General features: G+C 42.1%; 3 protein-coding genes across 3 annotated transcripts; 1 reads left to right on the plus strand and 2 right to left on the minus strand.

Moving 5' to 3' along the window:
- Positions 1 to 326: 326 nt before the first annotated feature.
- LOC118784393 (transmembrane protease serine 9-like) lies at positions 327 to 21,901 on the minus strand. The gene is made up of 13 exons (XM_036538626.1): positions 21,849 to 21,901; positions 21,422 to 21,572; positions 20,728 to 20,978; positions 20,395 to 20,531; positions 20,127 to 20,228; positions 19,972 to 20,007; positions 6,342 to 6,466; positions 3,553 to 3,611; positions 2,774 to 2,930; positions 2,375 to 2,473; positions 1,975 to 2,135; positions 1,337 to 1,473; positions 327 to 476 (listed from the first exon to the last, which is right to left on the minus strand). Exons 1-13 carry the CDS (start codon positions 21,886 to 21,888, stop codon positions 327 to 329), a joined length of 1,605 nt encoding a protein of 534 aa, XP_036394519.1. The 5' UTR covers positions 21,889 to 21,901.
- On the plus strand, positions 5,379 to 8,290 carry LOC118783991 (trypsin-2-like). The gene is made up of 5 exons (XM_036537955.1): positions 5,379 to 5,446; positions 5,998 to 6,151; positions 6,233 to 6,492; positions 7,450 to 7,586; positions 8,038 to 8,290. The coding sequence occupies exons 1-5, from the start codon at positions 5,407 to 5,409 to the stop codon at positions 8,185 to 8,187; spliced, it is 741 nt and encodes a 246-aa protein (XP_036393848.1). The 5' UTR covers positions 5,379 to 5,406; the 3' UTR covers positions 8,188 to 8,290.
- LOC118783981 (interferon-inducible GTPase 5-like) lies at positions 10,396 to 14,805 on the minus strand. Its single transcript, XM_036537939.1, has 2 exons — positions 14,729 to 14,805; positions 10,396 to 11,775 (listed from the first exon to the last, which is right to left on the minus strand). The coding sequence occupies exon 2, from the start codon at positions 11,766 to 11,768 to the stop codon at positions 10,593 to 10,595; it is 1,176 nt and encodes a 391-aa protein (XP_036393832.1). The 5' UTR covers positions 11,769 to 11,775; positions 14,729 to 14,805; the 3' UTR covers positions 10,396 to 10,592.
- Positions 21,902 to 24,607: the final 2,706 nt, after the last annotated feature.

Genomic DNA, 24,607 nt, shown 5'->3' on the forward strand with positions numbered 1-24,607 from the left:
ATTAGGGATATTGACTGTTAGGGACCAGAAAGAACATCAGCGATTGAAGCCAAAAGAGCCAGTGACACAGCCAGTGGTGTGACAGAGTTTTACTGTCTGTTTTACATGGACACGGTCTGCGCCGACTCTGGTTCCTCAGTTCTGAGATGGAGTGAGGGAGAAAAGTAAGGAAAAAGAGAGATGAGGAAAGAAGATGAGGAAGAATTAAGAGGAAGTAATGAAGAATTCACAGGGAGAGAGTGGTGTGGGGAGATGAGAGGACGGAGAGTAGAGGAAAGGAGAGAAGAGAAACATTTTAAGGTGGTTGGAGAACAGAACTCGATCCCTCAGTTGGCCGCCATGGTGTCCTTGATCCAGTACAGGAACTCGCACACCTTGGTGTAGACCCCCGGGTAGTTAGGTTGAGCGCAACCCTGTCCCCATGACACCAGTCCATGCAGTTCCCCGTAGCACACCAGTGGGCTCCCAGAGTCGCCCTGAGACGGAGAGAGCACGAGGGAGAGAGACATGGAGGCAGAAGGAGTGAGAGGAAGAAAGAGTGTGTGTGTGTGAGAGAGAGAGAGTTGGTAGATTATAAAAGGAAGAAACTGATCATTACTGGAATCCTCACTAATAAATGCAGAAGGGGGAAAAGCGTTTTTTTAGCTCTCATTTTAGATTGTGCTGATATTAAACCGTCTGTGTCTTTTATTGCTTAATGCCAATGCACTGAACTGACTTGGGAAAACATATTTCATGAAGCGCAAAAATATGTTTTAAAGAGGTGCAAAATGGACTGACTGCAGGGCAGGAGTGGGGAAGGAATTGAAATCAACCACTGCTTTAGTGAAGTTCTAGAGGGCAGCTGGCCTCTGATGACCAAGGGCTGCCTGCTGTTGGTGTGAAGAGTGAGGAGAGAGTTCATGTCTATGGGAATCAGTTCTTCTCAGCACCTTCTCATCTGAGTCTACTGGAGTTAAAATTTATCTGCATGGGGATCATCTCATTCTCCATGGCCCGTATCTGCAATATGAGTGGGTGGCAGTGTAACATAGTGGTAAGGAGGAGGACTTGTAACCAAAAGGTTGCTGGTGTGATTCCCTGCTGGGACACTGCTGCTACTGCTTATCCTTGGGCAAGTTACTTAACCCACAATTGCCTCAGTAAATATCCAGCCGTATAAATGAATAACATGTAAAAATTGTGTGAATAACATGTAAAAAAAAAACTGTGTAAGTCACTCTGGATAGGAGAATCTGCAAAATGACAATAATACAATGTAATGATCCAAGCCAGTTAATTATGGGATCAGCAAATCTGTGCAGATGAGATAAGCAAAGAGAGTGAGGGTACGTACATTGCAGGCATCCCTGCCCCCGTCCATGTAGCCAGCGCACACCATGTTGCGAGTGATCATGCCGGGGTAAGAGTTCTCACAGTCCTTCTGGTCAATGATGGGCACGTCCAGACACTGCAAGCGGGTGGGCAAGTTCACTGGGAGAGAAACGGAGAGGTGAGAGCAAGATGCGGGTGAGGATCAAGTGTGTCCTGTGCCTTGTCTTCCACAGTCACTGGTCTGGGAGTGTTGTTAGCCTGGTCTGACACTATTGCTCATTCAACTCGAACGGATGCACTCCTGTCCTTGTGTGCTAGAAGTCACTCTGGATAAGAGCGTCCGCGAAATGATTGTAATGTAATGCAATGTCATGCAATCACATATATGTCAGATCTAGAGGAATGAAACACATGATGAAACACAACTCTACCAACACTACAGGTAGTAATCAATGATTTTTAAAAAATTTATACTGCTAAGGAGAAAGAGACAATTTAATGCTTACTGTTAGGAACAGATAAACACTGGCACCAAGTGAAAGACAGATGCAGATTAAATGGTCTTGATAGCCACAGAGAGGCAGAGAGAGAGAGAGAGAGAAGCAGCTGGGAGAGCAAGAAGCACGGAGAGACGTGTGGACCGAGTCGGGCCTCGCTCACCAGTCTCGCTCTCCGTGTTGCCCCAGCCCGAGACAGTGCAGGGCATCCCTCCAAACGGGCAGCCGGTGGGCAGGGGGATGGGCCGCACAGCGTCGGTGATGGTGACCGGGTGGAAGAGCTTGATCAGCATGATGTCATAGTCCAGAGTCTGGTAGTCATAGCTGCGGTGAGGACAGACAGAGAGGGCGGAGTCTTAGGGGTCCGGTAGTTATGGCTACACTGACGATATACAGAAGGGGGTGGAGTCACAGAGGCTGGTCATGGATACAGTGTGTTCAAATATGAAGAGGGTGGAGTCACATGCCCATTCATGTTTTTCCTTTAAAAGAACCCAACGTGGTGGGTTCTTTTAAAGGAGCGCGTGGCAGTATATAGTGAGGAGAGAACGGAGAGGGCTTGCCTTGGGTGCCAAATGATGGTGTCAGTCTTCATGAGCTGCTCAGTGCCCTCAAACACCCGCAGGTTGTGCTCACCCAGAATGATCTGCATGGCATAGGGGCTGGGGAGAAGAAGAGGACGAGAGAGATTGGTTAGAGAGAGAGATTGGTTAGTATTATATTCACAGACTGGCTCTAAGAGGTTTAGACTGAAAGACAAAGAACATGCAGGAGGCATGCAATGCCACTGAACATAACAAATGAAGTCCAAAAGACTGGGTGGGTTTCACCGCAAGCTACTCTCCATAAGCTACAGTCTCCATTACACATCACATGTATTACAATCACAGATAAGCACCAGTGACACCAATGAGGACTAAAAGCGGTCAGTGTACACACACCCTGTGCATTGCACTACTTACTTGTACCAGCAGTGGGCGACAGAGAGCACCCACTGTTCGTTGATGAGCACTGCTCCACAGAAGTGGTAGCCATAGTTGAGAGAGGCCATCCAGGGCCGGGAGTTAGGGTAGCACTCGTACCCCCCGATAATTCGGCCATCCTCTCTGGGAACCGCCACTGAAACCACACCGAAAAAACTACCGTCAACTTTGGCAGACTAGGAGAGAGACTAGGACTCACTACTGTGGAAGATCAGTGTTTGCCAGTTCTGATGTGAATTACACCTCCGCACTTTGTTTAATTAATTTATGTTTAATTAATATTTCATTTAATTAATATTTATTTATTAATATTTAATTAATGTGTTTGGTCATTCACTTGCCATTCAAAATAAACTTCAATATGGTAGTGACTGACTCATAGACAGCTTATTTTCCTCTCTTTCTGTTAATGCACGTGAAATTCACTTTCATTACTGTAAACTGCAGTGCACATTCCTGACAATTTCTTCATAAAAATTACCACAAACGTATTAGAAATGATTCAGAAATGCATACCTCCAGAGTAATTTTCGCTGTTTGCGCTAGCCATAACTTAACACTGCGACTGAAATGTTATTATTAAGCATGATTATTGATAGAATCTTAATTGCTATTACAGCTATTTTGTAACTTATCATGCTGTAGCAAAATATTGTCATTGTTTCTATTATGTCAAAGGGATTAGCTGCATAAATTGCTTAGTTGTCATCACCAGCCTCATTATCATAATTTTTGAATAGCAATTTTTGCTCAGTTACCAGCAGCTCCCACCAGCACCAGCAGCAAAAGCAGTCTCATGGCGTTCAAAGAATGCTGACTATCCCGGCCGAAGACAGCTGACCACACGCTGGCCACTATTTATACCCTCACCGCCCTCCCCACTCACCCACGCCATGGGTGTCCCCAGCACCTACACACACTCTGCAGGTAATGGTTAACTTTTGCTTGGCAGCCCATCTGTGCCGGGCTGAGCAGTGATAGAGGAGCTTCAGGTGTTTTCTAGGGGAATCATGGGACACAAGGACACACAGCTCCGCATCAGCTTATCATTCCTCACTGTCCATTTACCAGCACTACCTGACTCTTTACCGCTTTGTGGAATAACCCTACTTGCCTGCATGTGTCTCCACACCAGATCACAAACACACGGTAACACACAAAAATCATCCAGAACATGTGGCAAATCTGATATCTGCACTGTGAATATTATGCAATATAAATGCATTGTAGAAATGATTCCATTAAAGAAGTGGTTGCATTGTACCTACAGGAGACTTAATGTCTCTCTCTGTTTTCACAGTCTTTCCATTCAGTCCATTCTGGCCCCGTGCACTGTCTGTTCTTTTATTTGGTACGTGAATCCTATAGTTAGTGATCGAGTGTCCAGTACTCACCGCTGCTGATGTCATTTATCAGAGGGCACATAAAAACGCCATTAACTGCTCCTGAGGTAGTGCTGTTTGGGTCAAAATTTTTTTGGAATTAAGAACGTTTTTAAGGGCAGCAGTGTCATGTAGTGATGAAGGGTCTTGGAACACAAATGACTGAACCCGTGAGCAAGGTACTTAAGCTGGACTGCTTCGGTAAATATCCAGCAAGTTGTTTTGGAAAAGAAGCAAGCTGCTCTGGAAAAGAAGCAATCTGCTAAGCACTTTACATAAATATAAAATGTATTTGCAATGAATTCGGGTCAGTAGGTTACTTGCTGTTAGTCATTGTGTACCAGCACCTATTCATACAAGCTCAAGGCAGCTTGCCCTTGAATAAACTCCAAGAGTTGTGCTGGTCAATATCAGAGAGGGGAAAATGGACAGCTGTAATGCTGGCAAGGCTGATAAGAAACTGGAAAAACATGTACTGACACTTGACTTGAGCAACACCCAAACCACTATTATTAATGCTACTGTATAATGTGCTATCAGCCCATGTAAAGGGCTCATAGTGAGGTCTCATTATGATGTGTCTCTTATGAAGGAAAACCTCTGGTTATCAGGTCACCACTCCAGGGAGCAAAAATGCTTTGATTCATTACATAAAATACATTTACATTTCTTCATTTGACAGACGCTTTTATCCAAAGTGACTTACAAGTGAGGCAGAGTACAACACAAGTGACAGCCATACACAGTCACAATATTATTAACTGCTGCATGACCAAGTTTTAAAAGCTGGCCAGACAAGGTACAAGCTAACTGGTAGAGAAATAAAGCCCCATAGAGGTTAGATTTAACACAGAAAAACATACAAGATGTGAAAGAGTTGAATTAACAAATCATTTTCCGGGCCTTGTGCAGACCCCAACGGTTAAAATGAAGATAGTGAATAAGCCAGCATTTTTTTTAACAGTGCCTGTTTTCTGCTTACAAGGCTGAGATTCTTACAGCTGTTAAATGACTAATTCCTTTAATCTTTCATATATAAAAAAAGAACATCTCACAAGGATAAGGCTGAGAGAAATATCTTGGAAGATGCCAAGTAGAGAGCATTAACTTATTAACTGAAGGCCCCTCGGGAGGGAGGGGGCTGTGTTAAGGTAAGATAAAGACCCGTCTATAAATACAGGGTAGCAGGGCGCAATGCTTCCAGCTGGGGTGAAGATCTGTGCTGGCAGAATGATTGGGCTGATTGTACTTGCGCTCCTGGGTGCTGCAGGTAGTATGCAGAAGGACAGACCGAGCACATTTACACATAGACATAGCGATATCATGCATCCACACAGACAGACACGCAATATACCTACAGGCAAAGACAAACCAAAGAGACAAAAAGCACTGCCGGCACACTTGCAGGCATTGTATGCTCTGACTCCGAAAGCTAAAATGCTACACTCATATAAACTGATATACACCAATGCACAGATAGCCTGATGGGAAGTTTGAAAATGCTGAAATAAATACGTCAGTAGTCAGCTCACTGACAGACTCACGGTCCATGCATCCTCACACACTGTCAGTCAGTACCTCTAATGCACTGTAATAAATTAACATGAGGCAATATACACACACAGAAATTATTGCCTCAGTAACAAAAGTACTGAGAACAATAAGTCCAAAGAAATGGCTACTCTTCTAACAAATTAAATCAAACTGTACATAGAAGAACGTGGGTCATTTTGTGTGGATGCTGTAGTTTACATTCAGTGAGGTTTCACTGTATTTAAGCCTGTCTTTCTCCCTCTTTGTCCCTCTGTCTGTCTTCCTCAGCCGCAGCTCCTCTGGATGATAAGATTGTCGGGGGTTATGAGTGCACAGCCCACTCCCAGCCCTGGCAGGCCTCTCTCAACATTGGCTACCACTTCTGCGGCGGCTCCCTCATCAATGACCAGTGGGTGATCTCTGCTGCCCACTGCTGGATGAGGTGAGTGCTGCAACTGTAAATGTCCTTCCCTCTTCTCCTTCCTTCCGGCTCCTCCCCTCACCTCCATCTCCTCCATCTCAGCCCCACCACCCAATTTGCCATCCTGGGCGACCACCACATCTGGGAGTACGAGGGCACGGAGCAGTACATGTCAGTCGATGCCATCTACTGGCACCAGAGCTATGACTACCAGACCCTGGACTTCGACATCATGCTGATGAAGCTGGCACACCCCGTCACCGTAAACAAGTTTGTGCGGCCCGTCTCCCTGCCCAGGGCCTGTCCTAAAGCTGGGGACATGTGCGTTGTGTCCGGCTGGGGCAACATCTACACTGACCAGGGTGAGAATACAGCGCTAGGCTGTGCTGGGGTTTACATGGGATTTTATTTCCCAATGTGTGAGAATATCAAGGTCACAAAGTGTACTGTACATTTCTAGAGGGAGAGAGGTCTGTAATAATGTCCAGCTTGTTATCATCGTTAAGATGTTATCATGATATAATAATATAATAAGTACAATTCAATCTTAAATTATTATATACTATAGCTTACAAAAATAAGTAAAGGTAAGTAACAGAAAAATGTTCCATGAACATCAAAAGTTATTGCAAGACATTTATCCTAATATTCTTGAGGTAGGGTGTTGGGTTACTACAAGATGTAAGGACAGACATATTTATTGTATTCATAGGTGTTGCAGGTGTGGCACCTTTGTTTAAGTAAAAGGATTAAAGAAAAAGTCAAAAGTCATTTCAGCCAGGTGTATTAATGTGCTCTGGAGAAAAAAAGAGTTGATGGCCTAGAGAGTATGAATCCAGTGCTCACTCTCTCTATTTCTGCCGAAGCAACGTTTGCTGGATATTTATTTGTTAGAAAATTTTCCAAGTTTACTCCCAGTGTCTCTGTGTCTGCTACAGTATATCTCTGTGTCCCCTTTCAATTTCTGTGAATGGACACACCTTCTTCAGGTACAAGGCTTCTCCATGCACTTAATTAAAAAAATACACCAAAAAAGGCTCAGGCAGCTATCACTACTCACTAAAAAATACAAATGTTCAGCAAGTATACATATGTCAGAATGTATAAGTATGCTGAAATGTTTGCGTGTGTGTGTGTGTGTGTGTGTGTGTGTGTGTGAGAGAGAGAGAGAGAGAGAGAGAACATACACCATTATGTATCATTATTAGTACCCTCTTTAAAACTGCATCAAGGGTCATTATAAAGGTTTTTATAAACAGCTTGCCAACTGTGCCAATATCTGTCACATCTGCCTTCCCACTCCTTTCTCCCCCCTTCAGTGTTTAACCCTTTCAACCTCCAGTGTGTGGAAGTGCCCATCTTGTCCAACACCGACTGTGAGAATTCCTATCCTGGCCAGATCACCAACAACATGGTGTGTGCAGGCTACTTGGAGGGTGGCAAAGATGCCTGTCAGGTATGGAAGAGCCTCATGGCTGCTGATAATATATGTGCTTAACCTCTTACATTCATTCACAGCTGGCATAGAGAGCACAACGTCTAGAAAATCTCAAATAGGTTAATGGAAGGATGTTCACGTCAACATGCCGAGGCAGGGGTTAACAACATCCTCTCTACTTCTATGAACCTCTCTAGTGTGCCATGGTGCACACGTATGCCAACTGCTACACTGAAGCATGCATTAGTTTTGGGATATGGGCTCATAACTCCATTATATTGGATTGCAAGACATTTCCGGGATGGAGGGCAGCAACAATTATGTTGTTTTACTTTAAATTGTCTGAGTTCTGAGCATCTAATAGGCTCTTCTTTTTCCTCCACTCTCCCTTTTTTATTTCCCTACACTCCAACCCCATCTCTCCCTCCATACCTCTCCCATCTCTCCCTACACCCCCCCCCCCTCTCAGGGTGACTCCGGTGGTCCGCTGGTGTGTAACGGTGAGCTGCAGGGCATCGTATCTTGGGGTTATGGCTGCGCTCAGCCCAACTACCCTGGAGTGTACACCAAGGTCTGTGCTCTGCTGCCCTGGATCAATGACATCCTCACCAACTACTAGGCCTCCAACCAAAGCATCCAGGCTACCTGTGCAGGAGGCCCGGCAAACAGTAGTTAGAAGACCTGTGCATAGAAGCAGTGATGATAACACCTGGTCAATAAAACATGCCTCCAATTTATTCTCCAATATCAATTTCTTCCTCCTGCTTTGAATGCCAGGGTTGCAAAAGAGACTTTGTTTTAAGTGTGTGGTAGATGTGGGTGGACAGGTACAGTGGTCGCAACCTAAAAAAATTCATGGCAAAATTCCGGGAATTTAGTTTTAAACTTATGGTAGATGGGGCTGTACAGGTACAGTGGTTGCAACTGAAAACTGTTTTTCAGTTTTTGAGGACAGTCTTTGTTCTGCCTTGTCTTTGACGCCCTGATGAACCAGAGATACAAATCAGAATGGGGCTGAGGAAAGCACTTTGGCCTGATGGTAAACTTATAATTCAATGGAATGTGATGATTTCTGTGTTTAATAAGAGTGGTATTAACACATAGGGAATAAATATAGTGATAGTCTGTGCTTTGCTGTTTACCTACACAGTAAATATTATGTAGGCCAATGTATTAGTTGTTCCCATGAAGCATCTTACATGCAGTTAACCATCTAAGGCATCAAAACCATCACACAGAAAATGTGGTGGTTTTGGACCCCCAACCAAACATCTCAAAATATTCCACCATCACTGCGTGACCATCCAGTTGAGTTTACTCTAAAGCAGACTGCATAAGGTACTCAGGTGTTTTTTCACGCCTTTCTCATCGGAAGACATTTACTATGAGAGATATCCAAAATTTGGGATAACGACATAACAAGTGGGCAGGACAAAACCAATAGCAGAGACAACACAGCAGCCCAGATGGGTTATAAAGAAAGTGACTTCACTGGGGACTCAAAAAACAACAAAAAAACCAAGCTTTGTGAACAGGAACATACACATGGCAGGGCAGCTCAGGACTGAGCAGGGGATCAGGGAGCAGGCAGGGTTTATATATACAAAACACATGACCAGGCTAGGACAGGACAGACAGGACCTCTGGTGGCAGTTCGGGGAAGCAGCAGGCAAAAAAACAAACAGGTGTTAACAAGGACGCCTGCTGGTTGTTGTGGGCAATGGCCTCTGAAATCCTGACAAAGGAACAGACACTCAGGCATCAATTTCAGCCAAAAGTATCTTTTTACCCAGTTTTATCAAACTTTTATTGTTCTTAGATACAGACATATGCATCACTTGCCAATTCAATAACAATATTTAAACAGAATTTGCACCACAGAGCCTTCATCAAATTGCAGTATATTATAATAAATGATAAATGAAAATAGTCACAATCTTATTCCCCCTTAGAACACCAAAGACAATATTATGTCTACATCTATGTTTTTGTGAGACTTTGTTCTTGATGCTGTCTTAGATAAGTGGAATGACAGGTTTCATGTATCTCACCAGTCTTACATCACAATTACACCACATCCTAACCTACACTTCTATTTAACTGATACACATTTAGGAAACATTTGAGTAAACAGTTGAGTATATGAGATAGAAAATTATGGTCTTTGTCATTAGCCAAAGCAGAGCTTATATGTCTTATATTTCCCTCATCCCTAAAGCTGATTAATGTATTGAATGCTGTTTTTGGTTGTATTGTTTGCGAAAATCTGCATGAATGCCACTGCAGAAGCATTGCAAAGTGCATCATACATGATACACTTTATTAAATGTCATGTAAGCCATTCACGATCCACAACATTACAGTGTACTTTAAATGATGAGCCCTGAGAGGCAGAAAGGCCTGTTCTCACGTATGAAAACAGGTATGCTAAAAGTAATGCTGTAGAAACTCCACTGTTTCAAACAGAAGGCAGTGGCAGCAGTGTAGCATAGTCCTCAAGGAGCAGGACTTGTAATTGAAAGGTTGCTGGTTCGATCCCCGCTGGGACACTGCTGCTGTACCCTTGGGCAAGGTACTTAACCCACAATTGCCTCAGTAAATATCCAGCTGTATAAATATTATAGATAACAGGATAACATTGTAAAGAACTGTAACCTATGTAAGTCGCGTTGGATAAAAGTGTCTGCCAAATGAATAAATGTAAATGTAAGCAGATACAGAGTTTATAAAAGAATATGTGCGATAAATGGAAAAGTAATGATAAACACTACATTTCAGTGTAATTCTATTCATAAAACAAAAACTACAGATTAAAGTAAAACAATCAAAAGTTGTACAAGTTATAAGTTCAATAAATGGCATTTGTGATGTAGCATATTTGTAATTTGCATTCAGATTGCTGTGATCATCACCCTTGTATTTATCATCAGTATGCAACCTACCTTTAAAAGCAAGTTGCATCAATGAAAGTATTTCAGTGGGTTATTCTTTTTCATCTCTTCTGAAACCTGATTTCTGCCATGTTCACTCTAAGCCTGCAGCTGTCAGCACTGCCTTGGCATCCTTTGCCATATCATCAAGCCCTGTGTTCAGCAGATAATATGTGGTGGCAAAAGAGATCCCCCCTGCTGCTAAACTGCCAACAACAGGAATGTTGCTCAAGAGGTACTCAAGCGCCATCGCTCCTCCAATTGTTGCTGAGGCCAAAACTCTGAGCACTGCTTTCTTATTTACCCCACCTGCGTAAGGAGATGTCATCACTGCTTTCAGATCTTCTACTGGCTTATTCATTCTTTCTGAAAGCCTCTTGAGTGATTTCTCATCCAGGCCAAAGGAGTGATAGCATTTCAGCAGGAACGCCACCAAAATGCCAGTGTCACATGCTGCTGAGAGACCAGGAATAGGAATCACTGCAATGGCAGCAGAGGCAAAGCTTGAAGCCCACATAACCTCCTCAAAGGTTTTCTTTTTCTCCTCAATCATCTGCAAGGAGCAAACTGGCAAGGACTGAATAAGAGCATGACTCTTGTGTTCTGGAAGATCAGCTCTCAGAGTGTTTGTCAGTTCAAGGAAATCATACATTTCCAAATTGAAAGAGGAAATCAGAAAAACCTTAGGACCTCCTATTTCTATCAGATTTTCCACACAGTTCTCTCTTATCCTGGATAGCGTGTTTTGTATGTCATGGTTGGGTTTTCGTTGCTCTGCTTGTATGTCACCATCTATCTTTGAACGCACAAAGTAAAATAACTTCTTCTTCTTCTGGATTTCTCTGGCTAGCATAATGTCATGCTCTCTGAATCTCCCTGAAGAAACAATGATAAAGAAGTCATAGCGATCAAATTGAACTTGCTTGAGGTAGTCTTTTGCTTTGAATTTAATGCCTCCAATCCCTGGCAGATCCCAGATGTTCACATTAGGCATTGTGGGATGGGGATATCTGGAGGGCTCCAAGGTTGTCTCAGTGACTCCAGTTTCAGCAGATCCTGGGTCCCCATCCCTCAGTCCTAGCAAGGCATTGACAAATGTAGACTTGCCTGCCCCTGTCTCCCCAGTCACAGCAATGTCCAGAGTGACATTTTCCAGCCTGTCAAGCCTTTCCTGTACATTAGATAAAGCCTCTGCAGGGGGGAGCCCACTGACTGACCGTATGTTCCTGATGACTTCCGGAGCTACAGAGAAGTTCATTTGACTTGACATGTTGAGTCTGGAAAAAGAAAACCAGTTTCATACATCTTGTTGCATGCAATAGACATTGGAGATGTGTGCTCAGTCTCCTTTACAAGGAAGAACACCAAGATGGGGACGGAATGGGATGCCAAAAGCATATGACAATAGATGACAGAGGTACATGGCATTTTTATACCTGTGCAGAAACCTTGTCTGAGAGGTTGTAGTAGCAGTGGCACAAAGAGAAGCAGTAGAAAACTTACATGGACTCAATAATTTGGAATATCAAATGTTCTGGACAATTTGTGCACAGAAAATAATATTATGGACACACACTATGAACATTCTCATTACAGGAATAAATGATTCAAAGACAATTTTGATCATTAGCTCTGTGTAAAATCAATTGGAGAAGCATGGTACTGTCAAGCTGCTTCCTTTGTTGGCCGCATTACATTACGTTACACGCATTTAACAGAAGCTCTCATCCAGAGCGACTTCTAGCACAATAGAGTGTATCCATTCAAATTAAATGAGCAACAGTGTCAGGCCAGGCTAACAACTCTCCCAACACATAATGTCCTGTGTTCTATTTCTCATTTACTTACTTTCACCTGTCTTAATTAGTCCTGCCCGGCCCCTGCACTCTGCAGCAACTGGACGTCTTGCTCCTTGCACGGACAAAGCAGGAGGTTCTCGCTCTGCTAGGCAACGGCGTTTCCCCCCAGGGACGGGGCTGTTGTAAGTTGCTGTGTGCTTCTTGTGTATTGTTTTCTTGTCAACGCCTTTACTCTGGCACTCATTGCGCTGTTTGAAGTTGTTGAAATTGCTGTTTGAAGTTTAAAGTTGCATCTTATTAGTTGCCCTATACCCTGTAGTTGTACAAATTGGATAGTACTGTGTCCTCAAACAGACCTTGCTCTCAGCTGAGAACTACTGTCTCATTGTGGAACTGTACACATCCTGTCCCCATACTGTCACTATACTTACTGTATGCACTTTTGTAAGTCGCTTTGAATAAATGCATCTGCTAAATAAATAAATGTAAATGTAATGTAAATGTAAATCTTTCCCTCTGTTCACGCGTTTGCTGTCTTGAGTTGCCATGTTTAGTGTATCACTAAACATCTTGTATCAAGCCTCCCAAGTCTCCGGGAAAGACAACTTTTTAACCATATCTCTCGTGTGCTGTATCTTAGATTATCCTTGCTCCTTGTCACAGGTACCACCCAGAATATTTCATGGGTGAACTCACGCGTAAATTCTAAATAACTCTAACCCCAGAGTGGACTTTTTTGGGCACGATATCAGTATTCCAGAAATGTTTTGTTGTTCAATAATGAAGTTCCGACTCCCGCGACTGCGCTCTATGTTGCTGTACATTTCGTGTTTAAAAATTAACCGCCGTTTGTGAGTCTATATTCTATTTCAATGTGACAAATTGATTCAAATACTGTTAATCCTCTGGAAAGTTTGTAAGAGAAATTTCTTACCCTACTGATTATGATGAAACGACTGTCATACTGGCTGGATGCTGAAAAATTAAGATGGCTGAGAACACAATCAGCACGATAACCACTCCTAGGGTCGGTGCCAGGAGGAAATACAGTGGGGTGCACAAAAGTCACAAACGCTATGTAGACATTGAGATATAAGGAGACAACTGGGGGTGCATTGAGGTCCGTATGCGGGTGCAATGCACCCCTAAGCACCCCCATAACGGCGGGCCTTGCCACTTCCCACTTCCCACTTTTAAAGTAAAAACTTGTAGGCCTATATGCTGTTAGCACGGAAGTAGCTAATTTAGACTTGTAGTGTTAGCTTACTAGCCTATGTTGTCCGGTTCATATACTCTGGCGTGGTGACACTTGTGTTTATGTGTATGCCTCTGCATCCTAAAATAAACCTCTCGCCTTAAGGACATACATTAGTGAAGACTTACAATTTTTTGCAAAACGTTTGTGAAAAGACCCAAACACCTCAATTGTAACAAGACGTTCTATTCCAGTATTCCAATCACACCTGTGCGATCGTAGGCTACTCTCCACGGCCCCACTGTGGAATGATCACACGGGTGTAATCGTACTCCACAAAGGTGAAGAGAAGGTAGTGTGCTGCGACTACAAACATTTGTCCACAGACTTTTAAAATCATTAAGAGGACTGGGCAAATCTGCAGTTTCAGATGCCAGAAGAAACTGTGCCAACCAGCAAGCAGCTTTGACAGTATCAAGTTCAGTATTCAGTATGTACTTAACACTATGTAGTATAACACACAGTATGTAGTTATAGAGGGACTTTTTGCAGTACGCAGCTATATACTATAGCCCTATGGCCATCTAGCCACTCTTCCTGAATGTTGCAAAGAGGAGTTTTTCCACAGCAGGTGTTTTTTCTTCCATAATGTTCAAATTCCCACGTGCTCAACATACAATGCCGAATTGCTTTTGTGGTCTTTTGAAATATTCCTCCAAAATATGAAAGTAAATCTGCTTTGTAGGCATCGGCATCATTTTAATAATTAACGTGTCCAAAACGAGCTGCTGTAAAATGGCTGATCTGCATTTCCTTTCATTTCCCTCAGTTATGCCGTTCAAAGAAACCGCTGAGCGAGTGCGAAGTTCCTTTCGCAATCTAAAAATTCTGGCTATTGTATATTTTTGCAATTTATTCTATACATTTTCTATTTATTAAAGAAATACAAATAGGCAAACTCAAACATTTCCCCAGAGTTCTTTTTGATGGCGCACTTTTCAGTTATGTTCACTTTGGTAATATGGTGTAGCCTAAAACTGATTATAAAACGTTTGGTGTCAGTGCAGACTGAAAAATGGCATTATGTAAAATGGTTCATTATATGGTTTAGTGAAAATCAGATTCATGTTCTAGTTGCAAACTGAAGCCTTTCAGTGGAAAAAATGACCATAAAAGAGTAAAGCAAGTATATTCAGTTTTAGATGAAGAGTGTATACTTATAAAATAAAATCTTACCTTAGATTTTAGTTTAAAACTGTATAATGGGAGTCCCCTGTGGCGCCGCCTAAGGCAAATGAATTTCTGAGTTAGAAGCGTGCAAACACGGAAATTATACGACACAATTTGGCAAGGAAAGTAGGACAATAAACGATTGTCTCTAGCTTCCTCTGTAACTACAGTAATTTTCCAGGGCTGGTAGCAGTCCTGGAAAGTTCACAGATTCCATATAAAAAGTAACTATATAGGCTATGCATACGGGTTTCTTTTGAGACGTATGTATGTTGGTTAAGGCACGAAACGGCAAAATTCACACAAAATCAGTTTCAGAGATGCGACCATGCAGTGTTTCTAGAATAAAAAAGAATAAAGAATTTAAAAATCCGCCCTCAGGAAGGTGTGTCAAATTCTTATAGGCACCTTTTCGTGTTCAAATGTGCAGCTCTACAATTTTTTTGAAAACGTGCGCTAAATGCTTCTGAATGTTACAAACTTAACTTACTAAAAAAGAAGCCGCAAGAAAGCTGTGACTAGTAAGGTAACGTTTCTTTATGCTTTATGTTTGCCAATTGAAGATAGCACGAAAGCCAGTCAGACAGCGAGTATACTCTACACTAGCGTTTCCCAAACCTCTCCTGGAGTACCCCTTGTCCTGTATGTTTTAGATCTCTCCCTGCTCCAACACAGCTGTGTTGATCTAAAGATCTAAATCCTGCAGGACAAGGGGTCCTCCAGGAGAAGTTTAGGAAACGCTGCTCTACACTGTTCAGGTATTATTACAATGATCAAAAGAGTGTTACGTGTGTTTTCAGTGCACGCCTTGCACTATGCCCTGGAGTCATTAAGTTCGTCGATAGCATGGTGGTGGGGAGGTAGTTCAACAATATGCTGAACAACAATTTATTCCTCGGAGTAAAACAAAAATGTTCATTTGTTTCGCACTTTCAGTTTCCCCAGATCGCAATTTCCGCATGACCTAAAACAAGCCGAGGGACTTACAAGGTAACCTCTCAACTCTGCGAACTCTATACCGCGCGATACACAGTTCGGCGGATTCACCATGAACATCGTCACTCCTGTAATTACTCGATTAAGCAATTCTGGGATGTTAGATCAGATCGATCAAGCAGTATAGAACTACAAGAGGGAGAACTTAATATTGCTGCCATCGAACACAATATCGCCTTTAGAACAGCAGTGGCGGTGGGTAAGCAGGAAACAGGGGAAGCCCGACCACTACCTTTAAATCTATCATTACTTTCAACCTGTTCCCCCGTATCCTCATTGATTAACAATAAAACAAATAATTCAGAGAATAACTGACACCAATGGCGTAATTAGAATAAATGATTATGCTCGCGAAACACCGCAGATTGTCTGTAGTTTGTGCGCTATTACGAAAGCTACAGCACGTCCACTTAACTATATCAACGACTAGCGCATCAGTTCTGAAGAAATGACCAGTAAGAGACCTACTTCAGACCTGAAAATGGACTACGTCAGTAGCTTTTCAACTATACCAGGCATGCTGATCAAATGAACTCCCTTACGATCATGGGTGCACGTTGATCATGTCACAACTCTTTCCTTTTCAGTTCTGTTCATTTGAATAATTGATCATTTTAATAATTGAATTTTTAAAAATAAAGTTCTACTTTTATTGCAAAAGTAGGTTGAAATAGTTGGACAGCCTAAATAAACCAGATGATAATGAGGGGTATATGGACTTAATGTTCTGATGTTCTGTATCCCCCCCCCCCCCCCCCAGCTTCCCACTTAATGCATTTTTAAATAGTATTTTATAGAGTGGGAAATATGACACATTAATATTTCTGGGGCTTTTTTTAATCTCAGGTTTGATATGACTGGGAAACTCAGCGACGAGGACTTGGAGAAAATCACTGAAGCTTTTAAATATGGAAACAATGACAGGACTTTGGCGCAGCTACAAGTGGCTTTTGAGGTTTTTGATCATTTCAAAGTGGATTTGGCTGTCACTGGAGAGTCGGGCTCGGGTAAGTCATCTCTCATCAACGCTCTCAGAGGACTGAAGTCTGCAGATGAAGAGGCCGCCCCAACAGGGCCCGTGGAGACCACTGTGACACCCACAATGTACCAGCACCCCAGGTACCCTGACATTAGGCTGTGGGACCTTCCAGGAATGGGAACACCTTCATTTACTTCACGCAGCTACATGAAGATGGTGAACTTTGACCTGTTTGACATGTTCATTATTGTAGCCTCAGAAAGAATGAAAGAAAACAACCTGTTATTAGTCGATGAAATCCTGAAAAGGCAGAAGCCATTTTATTTTGTCAGAACCAAAGTAGATAATGATTTGCAGGCAGAGAGCAAAAGGCGCAATTTCAGAGAAAGCTGCGTTCTGGAGAAGATGAGGAGGGACTGTGTGGCTTCCCTGGAGAGCAAAACAGAGAATCCTCAGGTGTTCCTAATCTCAGTCTTTGAAACTGAGATGTACGACTTCATGGATCTCAGCTATTCCCTGGAGAATGCTCTTCCTCAGCTCAAGAAAAGGGCATTTTGCCTCTTCTTGGCTGGTTTGTCTAAGGAAATTTGGGGGGCAACATCCTTTATGAAAAAGTAAGTGATTCCTGTACAGGTAAGGGGCTTGAGCCACACAAATAAGTATGTATTACTTAAGGGAGGGGGGGTTAGAAGCCTGTATAAATGTGGTGGTAAATGGATGTGATGTGAATACAGCTTGTACAGCAAGATACATTGCATTTCAATCATCTATTTGCAATTTAGTGTGCTTTGTGTTTTATTTTACCTGCAAGAAGGTTCTTTGGTGGAGATTATGACTATGGGTAATGAGAAAACCAAAGCTACGTGCCCTATACAGTAGGTTACTTCCTTGAATGTGAACGTTAAAAAGGTGTGTTTGTTTGATGTGGAACCTCCTCATTGATAACACATGCAGAACAATTGAGTCACAGTTGCACTTTAAACATATGATATTATATATTCCAGATAGTGAGTTGACTTTTAAAATACGTCAAAGGTAAAATGTCATGGCACATAAAGAAAGAGCACATATAACCTTGCAAAAGTGTTATAAAATTATATACTTAACATGCAGAAAGTGGGAGTTGATATTTTATGGTCAGAAAGATTATTAAAAGATTACTATAACATTATGTCACCAAAACCTTTAGAATCATCCACCAGAATTGATATTTTTCCACCCTGATTGATACATTCTGATTCTGTTTACCCTATCACTTAATGGAGCCTCACTTAATGGGGTAAAAATTAAGGTTTTAAAAAAAACTGTAGCACAAATGCAGAAAAATGTCAGGGAATGCTGGCTTATGGCACAATCTTACGCAAGTGCTGAAATGATACTATGCATAGTGTCTGTGATAAATTTGCTGATATGAACTGACAGATAATGGGTGATGGAAACAATCAAACAAGTCAATAAGTTGTCAGCCTGTCACCTGGTAACATAAAAACATTTACTGTATGCACTTTTGTATGTCGCTTTGGATAAAAGCTGCTACTAAATAAATAAATGTAAATGAAAAAATGAAATAAAATTCTGAACAGAGCGACACCCACAGCCGACTCTCAACGGCTACAGTAGTTAGCAATAACGCTTGCATTATGTGTTTGGCTTCACGCTTTCTCTGGCATTACTTTACATTATAGTCATTTATCAGGCACTCTTATTCAGAGCGACTTACAGCACAATAGAACATGAGTGTATGCATTCAAGCTGAGTAAGTCAGACCAGGCTAACAACGTTCCCAGCGGCTGGATCCAGAGGCTTGTTTTATCAGTCTGTGTGCACAGATTTACTCCTGTTTCTTTGTTCTTATGGTCAGGTGTCTCATCCCCCACAGCATCCAGAGTGGGAAGCTCAAGGAAGAAGATCTGGGAAAGATTAAAAATAATTTTCGGCCAGCCGATTTGTCCGACGGTGCACTGAAAGTTCAGGCCACTCTCTCCGCTCTGGACCACTTCAAACTTGATGTAGCCGTAATAGGTGAAACTGGGTCAGGTACCTCCTCATTCATCAATGCTCTCAGAGGTTTGAAGAACAGTGACCAAGGTGCTGCGCCAACAGGTGCCCCTGGAACCACCAAAGAACCAACCATGTACCTGCACCCTGGATACTCACATGTACGACTGTGGGATGTACCGAGAATGGAAGAAATCGTGGATAGCTCAAAGGACTATGATCTGATCAGAGAAGAGGTCGATCAGTATGATTTCTACCTCATTGTTGTCTCAGAGCAGACAACGCCATACCACATACGGCTCTCTCAAATAATAGCAGGTTTGAAAAAGAGCTACTACTTTGTTCAGCTGAAGACTGACAGCCACTTGCAAGATCAAGATGACATGTGTTGGTGTGGCACCAGCCTCATGGAGACAATCAGGGAAAACTGCACAGAGGAGCTACGAAAGGCAAAAATAGCTGACCCTCAGCTGTTTCTGGTCTCCAGTTTTCATAGAGACTTGTATGATTTTGCTGATCTAGAGGAGACTCTGCACAAAGACCTTCCTGCTATAAGGAAGCATGCTTTTGTGTTATATGTGGCCAAGCTTGTTGGACAAGAAGAATGGACCTGTAGGATCCTGTAAGGCTCTAAGGTCTATATGGAAGCTGGCAAAGCAGCAGTGGAGTAATGACATTAATGAAAAATATATACATGAAACAAAAATTTGCTGCTTCAACCAGTTGTATATTTATCCTGGTGATTAAAAATCAAAAGAGATTTTTGCTGCTTTTATGTTGATTGATATACATGAAGTGGGAACTTTCTGTCTTTCAGATTTCTCAGAGTACACAGCTCAGTGTTTCATAACAGATAATGAAATGGTTAAACCTTGAATTTTCACACAGTCAATTGTAAAGCTCCATTTGGTATTTTTCTCCAAATCATATCTGAAATGATGGCTAATGTTTGTATTAATCATTGATTAATATTGATTTATACAGATCCCATTCCATTATGTAAAGTGGTGTTTTGGATAAGTACTTTGCTCAGGGGTACAACTGAACCAGCAGATTTCTGGTAGTACTCATATTCCACTGACAATCAGTTTCCAACTTCTCCTCAGGAATTCAAGACTCATGTCTATAGATGTCCATATTCACTTCAATGAAGGCACAGAGATTTGAAGTTGATGATGAGGATTTATTTTGCTGAGTCCCTAAATAAGAAACAGGAAACTGCATAGCGGTGAATAGAAGCTGGTTAGTTCCTCTGTGTCTGTGTTTAGTTTCTGGCCATGGTGGAGGTAAGCCAGTCGGTGAACATGCACACCTGAGCAGAAAGGAAAATCATGTAGCATCAGTACAGGTAAAGTACAGAAGCACATGTGATAACAAAGGATAGATTGCAGACTTACAGGTGAAATGTAGGTATTGACATGAGATTCTCACCTTGGCGTAGACTCCGGGATGGTCCCTCTCAGCACAGCCATATCCCCAGGACACGACACCCTGGAGCTGACCGTTGCACACCACGGGGCCACCAGAGTCACCCTGAGTAAGATGAGAGGTGGATGTTAACGAGCAGTAATGACAAAGAGAGGTTAGTGTGTCACAGTCCACGTAGCAGCAGCGGTGTAAGAGTGACTCTTGTGCTGCGTCTCTTCAGCAGTGATGACAGTAGCAGCGGACAGCTGTAATGCCTCACTGTGCTCAGTACCTGGCAGGAGTCCTTGCCTCCCTCCAGGTATCCAGCGCAGAACATGGCGGGGGTGATCATGCCAGGGTAGGCGTTCTCACAGTCTCTGTCTGACAGGATGGGGATCTCCAGACACTGCAGCTTGTCGCGGTTAGCAGCTGAAGGGAGACAGCAAGAAAAGGAGATTGAGGGAGAATGAGGAAAGAAGGACGAAGGAAAAACACCGGAGGGGTAGATGCCATGAGCCCCTGCAATGGTCTGAATGTGGGCATGTAAAACAATGCAGTGTCGTGCTATGCAATATGGGTGTTGCCTGTTGGCGCAAGTAACCTTTGACCCCATCACCCTACTCACTGGAGCTCATGGTGTTGCCCCAGCCAGAGACTCTGCACATGGTGCCGGCGGGGGCACAGCCGTTGGGCAGGGCCACGGGCTGCACAAATTTGTCGAGGGCGGCGGGCTTGCTCAGCTTGATCAGCATGATGTCGTTGTCGATGGTCCAGGAGTCGTAGTCGGGGTGGCGGATGACTTTGGAGGAGGAGACGAACTGCTCGGTGCCCTCGGTCACCTTGATGTGGTGCTCGCCCATGCGCACCTCCACGCGGCTGTGTAAGAGAGGAATGGGGTGAGGGAGAGGTGAGCCTGCTATGTTTGAATCAGTTTATAACCATGCACTGAAAGGCAAGAGGACATTCTGCATACACATTATTGCATTCCACACGTGGATTGTAGTAGCAATACGCTACATGCAGTATATAGAAGAAGATCCTTCCTACTGCGGCTGAGCAAAGGTTTTCAATCAGAGTGCTTTCACCCTTTGTGTGAAATACATCAAATTGTTTTGTACAGGATCACAGTAAATAATCTTCAATAATTAAGATTACTGAGCCACACATCATAAAGTTGGACTTTAGAGATTAATACTTTGGCCCAAAAGGGTACAGTTCTGGAATAAAGTCACAATCCTCTTCTGTAGACCATTGAGAATGAGTATTGTAATGGCTGCTGGATTCCATATGCTACAGAGTGATGTGGTGGCCAGACTTACGATTTATAGCAATGAGCGGCAGACACCACCCAGTTTTCGTTGACCAGGGAGCCACCGCAGAAGTGGTACCCAGCGTTCAGAGACACCTGCCAGGGCTGGGAGTTAGGCTGACACTCATACCCTCCAACAATCTTATCATCCTCCTGAGCCACTGCAGAGAGAGAGGGAGAGAGGAATGCAGGGGGGCTATACACATAGAGAATACATGTAGAGAATACTAACAAAACAATAATAACAACGCTGTGGATTCTGCATCCATATGCATCAAATAGATATAAATGAGCGTTTATTAACAATATGCTTCGGTAGCTCTGAAAACCTGTTTACAATAGAGGATACCTGTTTATCCTTTTTTTTCTGACACATAAGCGTACATTTCAATGTCTTTTTATAAACTACAGGGCCAGTAAAGGTAGAGAAAACTTACATGCGGCTCCCAGAAGCAGAACAAAGACCAGACACCTCATGGCTGCTATTGACCGCGATCCTGTCGAGTGAGGGGTTGTTTCTTGCACCCTTGTTTATATCTCAACATTTATCACAAACACCGTGACAAAGAGTACCTCATTGGTCCAGAAGGAGCCAATCAACAATAAGTAAAATATTTGTGCAATTGATATGTGCTTACTGCCAGATTAGCAGACTGGAATTCTGTTAATCAAAAATATATTTAAAAAAAAAAAAAAAACAGAATTTTCGTTTGAAATGTGTTTTGGCCAATTTGTACAATTTTTTAATTCCAGTGTATTTGCACTTTCTCCATTTCAGTAATTATTCCACATTTGTATATTATTATATATATTTCTCATGAGCAGGAGAAAATTTTGTACGATCCTGGGAACAACTGGATTACCTTTAGACAGTAAACCCCTGAGGACAGAAGAGGTCATATCGAGTCAGCCATCGGTCATATGAATTTGGTCATACAAAGTTAACATGTCTGTATGCCAGCATGCATGAAACAAGGCATTCATACACATTCATACATATTTCACATGCTCTATGAGAATCTTTGACTTGCCACTTGAAGTGAAGTTTTGCCCTATGCTCTATTATCATAATTTACACTGTGTGTGACATTTATCTATATTACATTCCATTACATTGCATTCATTTAGCAGACACTCTTATCCAGAGTGACTTCCAGCACAAAAGAACAGAGATGTATCCATTCAAGTTGAAAGAGCAACAGTGTCCAACCAGGCCAACAACACTCCCAGACCAGTGAGCATAACAATATTCAAACCCTGTATATCATGCATCTTTGTTTTTATGCTGATGCTGTATATGTAAAGCACTCTGCATGTATTTTAAAATGTACTGTTCCATATCAAATAAAATTTGACACACTGATTGACTGATATTTAATCTAACCTTTTGCTTGGGTTTTGTTTTTTTGAGATGTAATCTCTAAGATGAGGCCCTAACCCTAATGTGGACGTATTCTGCTATATTTTCTTATGTGGAAAAAATGTCAGAATTTAAGCACAATAAATGATTTAACTTGTTGCTTTACCACTGTGTTGCAATGTATTTTCGGAGTGACGTACAGTACCAGTCAAAAGTTTGGACACACTTTCCTTTCTTTATTTTTACTATTTTCCATATTTTAGAATATTAGTAAAGACATCAAAAGTATGAATTATGCAGTTACAAAAAGGTGTTATAAACAAATAAATTGTCTTATATTTTAGATTCTTCAAAATAGCCAAAAACATATATATTTTTTTTAATCACACACTTTTTTGGAAAGGAATTCATGCATAGGCATCAATTTTACTATTTATATTTGTCTAAGAAACTAGCATTTGAGCATAAGTCTTTAGATCAAAATGCATGTTTCAAACTTTTGACTATGCATTTTGAAAATGCATGTTGCAAACTTTTGACTGGTATCTTCTCCGCTGGCACTTGTACCCTCATTCTTTCCGGTGGTCCATGACAATGAACCTAAAGAGATACAAACAGTAATATACGCAACTTCTCATCAGAGAAGTGAATGGTCTTGTTCTTAGGCTCATATCCCTTTTCTTCATCACTAGGCAAAGCATTTCACTTTACTTTATTGAACATTTCATTCTAAAGCATTTGGAACATTGCAACCCTACTCTCTGTGCTCAAGTTATTTTAGAAAAGGAGTCAGCTGTGGTTTTCTCACTGTATTTTTTTTCCATAGCATTTGTCTGGAAACACCTGTTCACAAAAGAGCCAGTCCAAGGCTGTTCAAACTGTGGTCCTATGGACTGAGGGCCAATTAACTCAGTTTCATTGCAGCACATTCCTCTCTGAGACAGAGGGGAGACTTTGAAGAGTGTACCTAGTCAGAAGGGAAGGGACATGTAGCCTTAATATTGCGTACTGTACAATGCACAGCATGCATAAACATCATCACTAAAGGCTGTCATCTCGGTCCCTGTGCTTACAATAACACGTGACCAGATCTCCACAGAATGCAATGTGGCAAGCCCAGCAGTGGTGTGGGAGAATACAGCTGTCGCTGGTGAGGTCCATGCCATGTGATAGGCCTTGCCTCAAGGCTGAGGCCCTTAGATTAGGTGTTCAAAACAGGCAAATACAGGGCCAAACCAGCATATACCGGACCAATGGTTGATTTTATCTCCCAAGGCACACCTGGGAACTGGTTATTATTTCAAAATATTTCATGTTACTCCATCTCTAATTATTTTCTCACTGTAATCCCCCTGCCCTGGCAGATTTATCAATTTTTTAAATTTCTGTTTTTTTATTTCTAATTTTTTTGTTTGATGAGTATGGAGCAACTACATAAAATGAAGAAGATTGAAATGAAAATAAAAATGAATTGAAATAAAATAAAGAGCTGAAACTGAAAATGTGCAGTGATTTATCACCTGGCAGAGAGAAATTAAAGTAAAAAAAAATTGCCACATCCCTGAGACAAAGTTGTTAGACTGACCTTATCATCTGGTGATATATAACTAATAGCAGTAACAATATACCTCATATATAGATATATAGAATTGTGTCAGTGTGTGGTAAGGGAAGAGTGTGCATGCCCATAAATGTGTAAAAAAAATGCCCAAGATCCTTGATGCCAACAGTTATTTCCTTAACCATTACAATGTTTGTAACAGTAACAATTTTTGTATGTGCCAAACAAATGATTGATCTATAGTTAATGGAGAGGCTGGAGCCAGCCTCCAACCC

This window comes from Megalops cyprinoides, chromosome 10 (assembly GCF_013368585.1).
Source record: "Megalops cyprinoides isolate fMegCyp1 chromosome 10, fMegCyp1.pri, whole genome shotgun sequence".
Classification (NCBI taxonomy): Eukaryota; Metazoa; Chordata; class Actinopteri; order Elopiformes; family Megalopidae; genus Megalops; species Megalops cyprinoides.

Bases quoted from the DNA above. Each gene is read 5' to 3' on its own strand.
- LOC118783991 (XM_036537955.1), top strand. From the start codon at position 5,407: ATGATTGGGCTGATTGTACTTGCGCTCCTGGGTGCTGCAG. The intron at 6,152-6,232 runs GTGAGTGCTGCA...CCTCCATCTCAG, and splicing joins GCTGCCCACTGCTGGATGAG to CCCCACCACCCAATTTGCCA. The intron at 6,493-7,449 runs GTGAGAATACAG...TCCCCCCTTCAG, and splicing joins CAACATCTACACTGACCAGG to TGTTTAACCCTTTCAACCTC.
- LOC118783981 (XM_036537939.1), bottom strand. From the start codon at position 11,768: ATGTCAAGTCAAATGAACTTCTCTGTAGCTCCGGAAGTCATCAGGAAC.
- LOC118784393 (XM_036538626.1), bottom strand. From the start codon at position 21,888: ATGAGGTGTCTGGTCTTTGTTCTGCTTCTGGGAGCCGCAT. The intron at 2,931-3,552 runs GTAACTGAGCAA...GTGTGGTTTCAG, and splicing joins GGTGCTGGTGGGAGCTGCTG to TGGCGGTTCCCAGAGAGGAT. The intron at 1,474-1,974 runs GTGAGCGAGGCC...TTTCTCTCCCAG, and splicing joins CAACACGGAGAGCGAGACTG to TGAACTTGCCCACCCGCTTG.